This window comes from Neoarius graeffei, chromosome 7 (assembly GCF_027579695.1).
Source record: "Neoarius graeffei isolate fNeoGra1 chromosome 7, fNeoGra1.pri, whole genome shotgun sequence".
Lineage (NCBI taxonomy): Eukaryota > Metazoa > Chordata > Actinopteri > Siluriformes > Ariidae > Neoarius > Neoarius graeffei.
Window position 1 is genome coordinate 82048948 of NC_083575.1, and position 11610 is coordinate 82060557.

The 11610-nt window shown below is 43.3% G+C and overlaps 1 protein-coding gene across 1 annotated transcript in view; it reads right to left on the minus strand.

The window, feature by feature from the left end:
• The window catches only part of rnf150a (ring finger protein 150a), an 88766-nt gene extending 77452 nt beyond the window's left edge, over window positions 1-11314 (minus strand). The window contains exon 1 of the mRNA XM_060926505.1: window positions 10623-11314. Coding sequence (XP_060782488.1) covers window positions 10623-11079 — 457 coding nt within the window. The 5' untranslated portion in view covers window positions 11080-11314. The remainder of the gene's footprint in view (window positions 1-10622) is intronic.
• Between the last annotated feature and the right edge of the window lie 296 nt (window positions 11315-11610).

Consider the following 11610-nt stretch of genomic DNA (forward strand, 5'->3'; position numbering starts at 1 on the left):
ATATATTGAGCAATAAAAATAATAGAAATTACATAATCATGTGCAAGTATAAAGTAGTGCTGTATCTAAAAAGTCAAAAGTTTTCTCCAACATTCTGAATAAATAAAAAAGATAATAGTTCATGAATTTTTTTATATGCATGAAAAATGGGAAACAATATGTAATATCAATCTATTTGCACAAGAGTATGGGCAGCAGAGAACTTGAAAATCTCAAACAGTGAAACAATAATGATCTAGAACAATCAAAATATCAAAAATATGACATATGTATCTGTCTAAATTAAGCTATTGATACATATCGAAAAAGCTAGAATATGTCAATAACAATATATCAATTAAAATAAAACAAGATATCAATATATAATATAACCACATAAAATAGTTTGTAGTATGTCTTTACATATATTAATAATAGGTCCAGTAGTATAACAGTCATTCAACAACACAAAGTTATTACTCTTAGAATTATCAAAAACCGACAGCCACGTGTTATCATGAATCGTTGAGAATTTCACAACATAAACAAAGGAAGTATATTTTACGACATTCAGATGTCAGAGACTCAGACACGGTTTACGGTAATCACTAGACGCGTTTCATGTTCACTTCATGTTATGAAGCGACTGAACAACAAATTGAAATATATATGCCAAAAAAAATGACATTTAACAATAATTTAAAAATATTTTGGGTTCTCCACCCTTATGAAATAGGATTTTTTCTTCTAATTTGGGCGATTTTCATATGTTCTATTTTGGGCCTTTTGACAAGCCCGTAATTTGGGCGCCGTTACACGGTATGTAATTGGGGCTGTATTTGCCCTTGTACAGCGATAGTTACTGAAACAGAACGAACACAGTCTCCACACATAAACCCGGTAACACGCTGCCCGATGTGATGCTGGCCTTTCTGCCTCAAGCTCGCTTTCAGAACTGAAGTGTTTCCTGCACTTATCCTCAAACACTAATGACGACGTGACAAGTCAAGTGCTTGAGCAACACTTCTAATCTAATCACGGCACGGGTTTTAGCGAAACCACTGGGCAAGTCAAAAGCTCCAATTCCAATTTACTGGAGTCACTGTACTAGGTTACTAAATAAATGAAACAAAGTCAGTATTTGGTGTGAGATAACCCTTTGCTTATAAATAAATAAATACAACCCCGATTCCAAAAAAGTTGGGACAAAGTACAAATTGTAAATGAAAACGGAATGCAATAATTTACAAATCTCAAAAACTGATATTGTATTCACAATAGAACATAGACAACATATTAAATGTCGAAAGCGAGACATTTTGAAATTTCATGCCAAATATTGGCTCATTTGAAATTTCATGACAGCAACACATCTCAAAAAAGTTGGGACAGGGGCAATAAGAGGCTGGAAAAGTTAAAGGTACAAAAAAGGAACAGCTGGAGGACCAAATTGCAACTCATTAGGTCAATTGGCAATAGGTCATTAACATGACTGGGTATAAAAAGAGCATCTTGGAGTGGCAGCGGCTCTCAGAAGTAAAGATGGGAAGATGATCACCAATCCCCCTAATTCTGCACCGACAAATAGTGGAGCAATATCAGAAAGGAGTTCGACAGTGTAAAATTGCAAAGAGTTTGAACATATCATCATCATCATCATCATCTACAGTGCATATCATCATCAAAAGATTCAGAGAATCTGGAAGAATCTCTGTGCGTAAGGGTCAAGGCCGGAAAACCATACTGGGTGTCCGTGATCTTCGGGCCCGTAGATGGCACTGCATCACATACAGGCATGCTTCTGTATTGGAAATCACAAAATGGGCTCAGGAATATTTCCAGAGAACATTATCTGTGAACACAATTCACCGTGCCATCCGCCGTTGCCAGCTAAAACTCTATAGTTCAAAGAAGAAGCCGTATCTAAACATGATCCAGAAGCGCAGATGTCTTCTCTGGGCCAAGGCTCATTTAAAATGGACTGTGGCAAAGTGGAAAACTGTTCTGTGGTCAGACGAATCAAAATTTGACGTTCTTTATGGAAATCAGGGACGCCGTGCCATTCGGACTAAAGAGGAGAAGGATGACCCAAGTTGTTATCGGCGCTCAGTTCAGAAGCCTGCATCTCTGATGGTATGGGGTCGCATTAGTGCGTGTGGCACGGGCAGCTTACACATCTGGAAAGACACCATCAATGCTGAAAGGTATATCCAGGTTCTAGAGCAACATATGCTCCCATCCAGACGACGTCTCTTTCAGGGAAGACCTTGCATTTTCCAACATGACAATGCCAAACCACATACTGCATCAATTACAGCATCATGGCTGCATAGAAGAAGGGTCCGGGTACTGAACTGGCCAGCCTACAGTCCAGATCTTTCACCCATAGAAAACATTTGGCGCATCATAAAAAACGGAAGATACGACAAAAAAAAGACCTAAGACAGTTGAGCAACTAGAATCCTATATTAGACAAGAATGGGTTAACATTCCTATCCCTAAACTTGAGCAACTTGTCTCCTCAGTCCCCAGACGTTTACAGACTGTTGTAAAGAGAAAAGGGGATGTCTCACAGTGGTAAACATGGCCTTGTCCCAACTTTGAGATGTGTTGTTGTCATGAAATTTAAAAAATCACCTAATTTTTCCTCTTTAAATGATAAATTTTCTCAGTTTAAACATCTGATATGTCATCTATGTTCTATTCGGAATAAAATATGGAATTTTGAAACTTCCACATCATTGCATTCTGTTTTTATTTACAATTTGTACTTTGTCCCAACTTTTTTGGACTCGGGGTTGTAGATAAATAAATAGTCTCAAGTGCAGCGAATGCAGTTTTATGCGGAAATGAGCTGTAGGTTTTACCGAGCATCTTACAGAACCAGCCACAGTTCTTCTGGACACTTTGACTGTCACACTTGCGTCTTCATTTTGCACCAAAACCCAGCAGCCTCCATCATGTTTTCTTTTTTAATCTGAAAAGTGCTCTCTTATGGAATATGCTGCTCAGATACAAACTTTTTTTTTCCTGTAAAATTTAATTTTGTGCTGGAAAATGAATGTTTGGACTCTAAAATGTTTTTGTACCGACTCGATAATGTGGAAGTCATAAAATAGAATAAACCATGTGTGTAATTATTCTTATACACACACACACACACACACACACACACTACCGTTCAAAAGTTTGGGGTCACCCAGACAATTTTGTGTTTTCCATGAAAAGTCACACTTTTATTTACCACCATAAGTTGTAAAATGAATAGAAAATATAGTCAAGACATTGAGTGTTTAATCGACCCCACAAATGTGATGCTCCAGAAACTCAGGTGGTGTTGACCGTATCTGTCTCATTTTCGTAGCGGATGCACTGTCCGTGCACATTAAAACGCCGGGAAACGACTCCACAGGTGGAACAACTTGAATCCGCCAGGGCCCACGTATTCAACCCAGTTCGTATCTGATCCGGTGCTGTGTAAACATTGAGAATACGCGGATACGCTGTGCTGAGCTCTAGCTGACGTCGTCATTGGACAACGTCACTGTGACATCCACCTTCCTGATTCGCTGGCGTTGGGATCACACACACACAGCGGCTCAGTCCCGAATCACTGCTCGTGCGCTTCACTCGCACGCTCTGTGAGCTGCGCAGGGCCGGAGTGCGCACCCTCCAGAGGGCACTCGCTGTTCAGGGCGGAGTGATTTGGAGCGCAGGAGGAAGCGCTGAGCCGCACTAAGGTTTATTTACACATTTCAACTTATTTACCTCCTTCAGGCGCTTAAACTCAGTGAGAACATGAACATCACAGCCAGGTGTTGAATACGTGTGTTTATCTGCTGGAGAAGGTGTTCGCTTGCCATCCTTCCACTTGCAAGTGGTGAGTGACTTGCGCATGCCCGATATGCACTGGGATCATGTGACGTGCCGTCTAATTAGTCATGTGATTAGCGTATCCGTGTATTGGCGTTGCTGTGTGCACGCGAATCGTTTTAAAAACGTTAATCTGATGATCCGCTGATACGGTCTAATGTAAACACCACCTCAATCTGCTCAAAGGAAGGTCAGTTTTATAGCTTCTCTAAAGAGCTAAACTGTTTTCAGCTGTGCTAACATGATTGTACAAGGGTTTTCTAATCATCCATTAGCCTTCTGAGGCAATGAGCAAACACATTGTACCATTAGAACACTGGAGTGAGAGTTGCTGGAAATGGGCCTCTATACACCTATGGAGATATTGCACCAAAAACCAGACATTTGCAGCTAGAATAGTCATTTACCACATTAGCAATGTATAGAGTGGATTTCTGATTAGTTTAAAGTGATCTTCACTGAAAAGAACAGTGCTTTTCTTTCAAAAATAAGGAAATTTTGAACGGTAGTGTGTGTGTGTGTGTGTGTGTGTGTGTGTGTATATATATTTTTTTTTTTTTACTTGAGTACTACTGTACTCAGTAAATTTACAAGAGGAGAAAAAAATTTTTACTTACATTTGCCTTTTTAACTTCAAAGAACTTGTTACTAATCAAACAGCACGATGTTTTTTACTATTATATATTGTAAAAAACTACATATAAGAAATATATGTTGTTTACCAGCTGGGAGGTCCGTATGGTGAAATACCGTGACCGAGGTCTTAAAAGTACTGAGCGAGGGGCCCTCTGGGCTGAGGTCAGTATTCAAGGCCGAGGTCACGGTATTTCACCATACGGACTGACCTTAAGCTGATAATATATATATTTTTTTTCTAGGGCTGTCAAACGATTAAAAAAATTTAATCACGATTAATCTCAGAATTTCATATAGTTAATCGCAATTAATCGCATTTTTTTTTAAATCTATGTAAATGAATAAGGCTTTTAAAGTGAAATGTTACAATTAAAATGGTGAACACATTTTATGCTAAAAGTACTTGTTAAAAACTGCTGGGACAAGAGAAAATGCTAAGGGAGTTTATTCACTCACATACTAGGCAGTACTGAACATACAAAACACAAAATTGGATTTTGTGATGGATTAGGGAGCTGCAATCTCAAATATAAAACATGTCACATACTACTATGTCTCACTTCAGACATGTGTGACAAAATAAAATAAAAATGAAATAAAACTTCAATTGTGCTGGAGTTGTATTCAGTCACAGCCGATAGGACTTCACAGTGCTGTGCAAACAAAAATAAATTGCAGTTGGACTTCAATAAAAAGACATTTAGTGTCATATCACAGCGCTACGGGGCGGCACGGTGGTGTAGTGGTTAGCGCTGTTGCCTCACAGCAAGAAGGTCCGGGTTCGAGCCCCGTGGCCGGCGAGGGCCTTTCTGTGCGGAGTTTGCATGTTCTCCACGTGTCCGCGTGGGTTTCCTCCGGGTGCTCCGGTTTCCCCCACAGTCCAAAGACATGCAGGTTAGGTTAACTGGTGACTCTAAATTGACCGTAGGTGTGAATGTGAGTGTGAATGGTTGTCTGTGTCTATGTGTCAGCCCTGTGATGACCTGGCGACTTGTCCAGGGTGTACCCCGCCTGTCGCCCGTAGTCAGCTGGGATAGGCTCCAGCTTGTCTGCGACCCTGTAGAAGGATAAAGCGGCTAGAGATAATGAGATGAGAAGTTTTGTAGAGTGGCTTGTTAACTTTAATTTTGTAGTTTAGTTTCTTAATTGGCTAGCTTAAGTTTTATAAGTTTCTTAAAATCAGTTGACCAGTTATGTATTTGTTAAATTAGCTAGCTAGTTAAGTTTTATAACTTAGTTTGCTAAAATATCTAGGCTAGTGATGTTCTGTATTTTGAGCTGTTAAATTAGCTAGCTAAATAAGTTTTATAATTTAGTTTGTTATAGGGGATAACTAGTTAAGCTTTGTCATTTGGTTTGTTTCTTGAATTAGCTAGCTAGTTAATTTTTTTACTGTAGTTTGTTCAATTAGCAAGTGAGTGAAGTTTTGTAATTTAATTTGTAAAATTAACTAGCTAAAGTTTTAGAATTTAGTACGTTAAATTAGCTAGCCAGCCAAATTTTATAATTTAGCTTGTTAAAGGAGATCACTAGTTATGTTTTATAATTTTTTTTAAATTGGCTAGCTAGTTAAGTTTCTATTTAGATTTGTTAAATTAACTAGCTAGTTAGGTTTTATGATTTAGTTTGCTCGATTAGCTAGCTAGTGATGTTCTGTATTTTGATTTGTTAAATTAGCTAGCTAAATAAGGTTTTATACTTTAGTTTGTTAAAGGAGATCACTCGTTATGTTTACGATTTAATTTTTTAAATTAGCTAGCTAGTGATGTTTTGTATTTTTGTCAAATTAGCTAACTAGCCAAGTTTTACAATTTAGCTTGTTAAAGGAGATCACTAGTTATGTTTTATAATTTTTTTTAAATTGGCTAGCTAGTTAAGTTTCTATTTAGATTTGTTAAATTAACTAGCTAGTTAGGTTTTATGATTTAGTTTGCTCAATTAGCTAGCTAGTGATGTTCTGTATTTTGATTTGTTAAATTAGCTAGCTAAATAAGGTTTTATATTTTAGTTTGTTAAAGGAGATCACTCGTTATGTTTATGATTTAATTTTTTAAATTAGCTAACTAGTGATGTTTTGTATTTTTGTCAAATTAGCTAACTAGCCAAGTTTTACAATTTAGTTTGTAAAAGGAGATCACTCGTCATCTTTTATTTAATTTTTTTAATTAGCTAGGTAGTTAAGTTTCTATTTAGGTTTGTTAAATTAGCTAGCTAGTTATGTTTGTTTTTTGTTGCAAAAGTGCCTTACCATTCATGCCAAAAGCATTATTAATTAACATTGCTACCCAGCAAAGTAAATTCTAAGTTTATCTGAGTTAGCAGTATATTGTCCTTATGGCTGGTTTAGCGAGTTAGTCAATCATGTAAGGTTGGAAATTATTTACTTGTGCTCAACTCTTTCACCAGTTATTTACTTTTTTTTTTAATTCTTGAATGCTTGAGCATGTTTAAGCTTATTTTCTTTTGACTCCAGTAGATATTTAGCTCCGTTCTTCTACTTTTAACTGAGTCTTGTAAAGATTTTGACACAGTTCACAGATTTATACTTAGCTTCTCAGGACCTTTGTCACCGCGGTCCCAAGTCATGGCTGCCTGGTTGTCCGGTTAACTCGTCTAAAATGCAGCTACTGACATAATTTAATTCAAGTGTATGGTGTGCTGTATAGTGCACTAATTACAACAACAACAACAACAACAACAACAAGTCCTGATGGACTTATGGGTTTGGGTCCTCGATACAAAGGCATCGGAAGTAAAAAAAAAAAAGTGTACGGTATGTCTCCATATTTTTATACTAGAAAGTAAAATCAGATGCATGTTATTGAAAAGTGATTTTCATGTTTCAGACACGGACATAATGCATCACAGATGAACGATTCTCAATTCTGTTACCTTTCCGTCATGGAACTCAGAGCCTGTTTCAACACTTGAGCATTTTCCAAACAAGAACAGAATGGGATGGAATCATAAGAAACCAAATATTATGTTTTTAAAATTCAAATAACGTCAAAGAAATGTTTGATCGGCACATCCGTTGACGACCTGATGAGTTCTGCTCCCAAAGTCGACCCCTTGCTCCAGTCAGCAAGCTTCATTTCAGCTCATATAATAATGGTCCAGCACATGATGCATGATTGCATCAGGAAATCCCCCGAGGGGAAACAGTGAGGGCAACAAGTATTAATCGGGGCTTTAGTAATCAGGTTAGCGATCAGGCCCAGTGCTTTCCAGTCCGGAGGGAAACTCAGTCAGCTTCTGGTTCCAAGGGTTAAAAAAAAACAAAAAACTTCTAATTAGACTCAAAAAGTCAAGTCAAAATCACAATGCCAGGAGTGTGACTCATACATGCTGTAGAAATGCTAGTGAATTTCTCACCATTCAGTAGAGAGATTGGATGTGTGTGTGTGTGTGTGGGGGGGGGGGGGGGATCTCATACAAGTTAGTTAAAAGTTCTGACTGCAAAGTTGAATTCTGGGTAAAATGTTCTATTTCTGTAGCTGTTGGAGTTTTGAGATGTTTCGCTGCTGCACACACACTCCGTGTACCCCGTGTGTAAATGTTTTGCCGATATAAAAAGCGTCCCGAGTTTTACGATTCCGGAGATCGCCGAAGCAAGTGCGCAACAATATCACGTGACCACCATGGGGCGTTTGACCTACTTTTAACTAAAACAAGTCAGCGTGGACAAACAGCTCTCCTGCCAGTGGAAGAAAAAAACCCCCGAAAACCTGCCTAGTGAGTGCAAGTGCAAGATAGAGCAAGGTTAGAGAGATGACGTGTCATTTTTCTGGATAGATAACTAAATCATTCCAGCTAGCGCTTAGCTATCTTAGCCTTAGAATGCATGGGCTCGACTCCACAGTAGCGAATATGGAGTTATACACTGTGTTTTGATCTTGCAGAGAAAGAAACGAGAACGCAAAAACAGTAATGGAGAAAAGATCTATTCGTCTTTTGTTTCACGGATCTATTCACAAACGTCGACTACAAATTACATTCCCGTGACTCAAAACTCTCCGAGGCCGATGCAGAATAACGATGTTTTCCGCACGTCGCCATTTTGGTGTGATGTAGTTCCATGGTTATGCCAATGAATTAAAGCTCCTCACGTTCAGCTGTTTCCTGTTTCTGTAGGGCCGTACTGTTTATCTCAAGAGGTCAGAAAATGGTCCCAAAACGGAGACGAGCGACTCGCAGCACATCCAAATGATCACATCTCGTCCATATGATATGGTTCTTGTGAGACATAGGAAAAATGTCATGCACAATTTAAAAAATATATATATATGATTTAATAATCTCGGAGCGGAAATTTGAGTGCCATAATGTCAGTATTTTGCACTTGTGTTTGTTTTCATTTGTGTGTTGGCGATGTGACTAATGCTCGCTGCTGCTGTTGTTGTTACAGACCCCTTCAGGAACCAGTAAAGTGCGTCCATCTATTATATTACACCCTGTATATCAGGGGAGCAGAAATACAAATAACACAGTTCCTATACACCCACTGACCATTTAATCAGGTACACCCAGGTCACTGTAATGGGGTAGTTATTAACCATGGCCTATTTATTGTTATGTACGGTTTGTCAGCCCTCCTCTCCTCTGTCCATAAGTGGTGATCACCGTCCACGTGCATCTTTTCTGTGGACTACGTGTTACTCATTCTCTGGTTCAAGGGTGCACGAATTACAAATGGTATAGAGACAAATCGTGATATGATGACATGCCAGCTGCGACAGAGGGACAGTGACAAGATGGATTCTAATATAGGGAGAATGACAGAAGGACCATGACATACAGACTAACACAGGGACTCTGATGTAAGGACAGACGGACTTGATATTCTGAGTGCAACTGACAGATGGTCTGTGACAGAAGAATGAGGACTTACTGACTATGATGGATTGACTGTGACAGATAGGGACATACAGATGATGACGCAGAATCTGTGATGGACAGACTCTGATACAGGGACTGTGAACTAGGACACAGGGACTTGATGTATGGACTGCGCCGAACGTACCCGACTGCGCCGGATGTACTGCGACGTACCCGACTGCACCGAACGTACCTGAATGCACCCAACATACTGCGATGTACCCGACTGCGCCCAACATACCGTGATGCGGTACTTCGGGTGCAGTCGCGGCACATCCACAGCACGGTTGTGGCACGTCCGGCACAGTCGCGGCTGGTCACGGCACGGCCAAACGTCCCCCGACTGCGCCGGACGGGCCGCGCCGTCCCCCGACTGCGCCGGACGGGCCGCGCCGTCCCCCGACTGCGCCGGACGGGCCGCGCCGTCCCCCGACTGCGCCGGACGGGCCGCGCCGTCCCCCGACTGCGCCGGACGGGCCGCGCCGTCCCCCGACTGCGCCGGACGGGCCGCGCCGTCCCCCGACTGCGCCGGACGGGCCGCGCCGTCCCCCGACTGCGCCGGACGGGCCGCGCCGTCCCCCGACTGCGCCGGACGGGCCGCGCCGTCCCCCGACTGCGCCGGACGGGCCGCGCCGTCCCCCGACTGCGCCGGACGGGCCGCGCCGTCCCCCGACTGCGCCGGACGGGCCGCGCCGTCCCCCGAACGTCCCCCGACTGCGCCGGACGGACCGTAACGGGCTGCGACGTCCTCCGACTGAGCCGGACAGACTGCAGTGTACCCGACTGCGCTGGACGGACCGTGACGGGCCGCAATGTCCCCCGACTGCGCTGGACAGACCGCGATGTACCTGACTGCGCAGGACAGACCATGACGAGCCGCGACGTCCCCCGACTGCACCAGACAGACCGCGATGTATCTGACTGCGCCGGACGGACCGTGATGGGCTGCGATGTCCCCCGGCTGCGCCATACAGACTGTGATGGACAGGTTATGACAGACAGAGACATATAGATGGTGGCATACAGACGGTGGCAGGCAGACTCTGATATATGACAGAGAAAAAGACAGACAGATGGTGACAGAGATTGTGATTGCCAGACTCTGACACAGGGACTGGGACACAGGGACAATAACAGCTGTCAGTAAATGTACCCTGACAAACTGAAAGTCTCATCACATGAAGGACTGAAAGCACTTCCTGCTCCCGGACCCATGAGACAGGCTTCAGTGAGTGAGTGTGTAATGATCATCCTACCTGGATGAGGCATGGTGATGGTTTCATTGGGGTTACTGGAGCCCGTGTTGTAGATGACCACAGCGGACGCGTTGAGAGCGGCTGCGTGCCGGATTTTCTCCCTGTAGGTGCAGTTGCCTCTGGCGATGAGCGCGATCCAGGGCCCGTGTGCAGGCTGAGGTGAGGGGAACCTGGTGCCGGAGTCGCAGGCCTGGCGGTCGTGGCCGGCCAGCGGGATGAACACCGGGCCCCGGGCCTCCCTCTTGGGCGAGTGCTCGCCGTAGCGGCCGCTCTCGGTCTTCTCCGTCTTCAGCTCGGCGGTGGCCGGGTCCTGGTAGCTGATGTTCACGAACGCGGTGTACCACTCCTCCTTCTCCGCCACGGTGAAGTCCAGACACAGCAAGTGCACGAAACAGAAGGAGAGCAGCCAGGTGGAGAGAGCCAGACTCCGGCACGCTTTACTCACACACACGGGCATGTTTACCGCTGCGCCCCGGATCAGCGCTCCTCAGCCGGCCGGCCACACAACCCAGCGCACACACAGCCGACTCAATTAATATTCCGAGCTTTATTAATAATAAAAATATCTGCGATTCTAACCCAAGGGCTCCAGCGGTGGGGAACAGAAGCTCCGGCTCACTCAGGCCGCGCTGGTGTTGTGACTGAACTCCAGCTGCTGTTGCCAGGTATTGCAGTTGCTACACAAACTCAGCCGGATACGCTCACACGTCATCAGGCCCCGCCCCCTACTTCCTACTTTAGAGCGTTCAGCAGCAACAACGGAAGCCGAGAGAGGCTCTTCTATAATCCTTTTTTTATTCACCTTGTTATCCCGAGGGGCGGCACGGTGGGGTAGTGGTTAGCGCTGTCGCCTCAAGGCCTCTGCATGCTCGTGCGACAAGGCTTTCGCAGATCGCTTTCCGCAGACAGTTGTAATTTATTGCTGAGCGGGGGAATAGGCGTGCGCGATGTTATTCACCGCCACAACGCAAGGGGGCGCGAAGTCGCT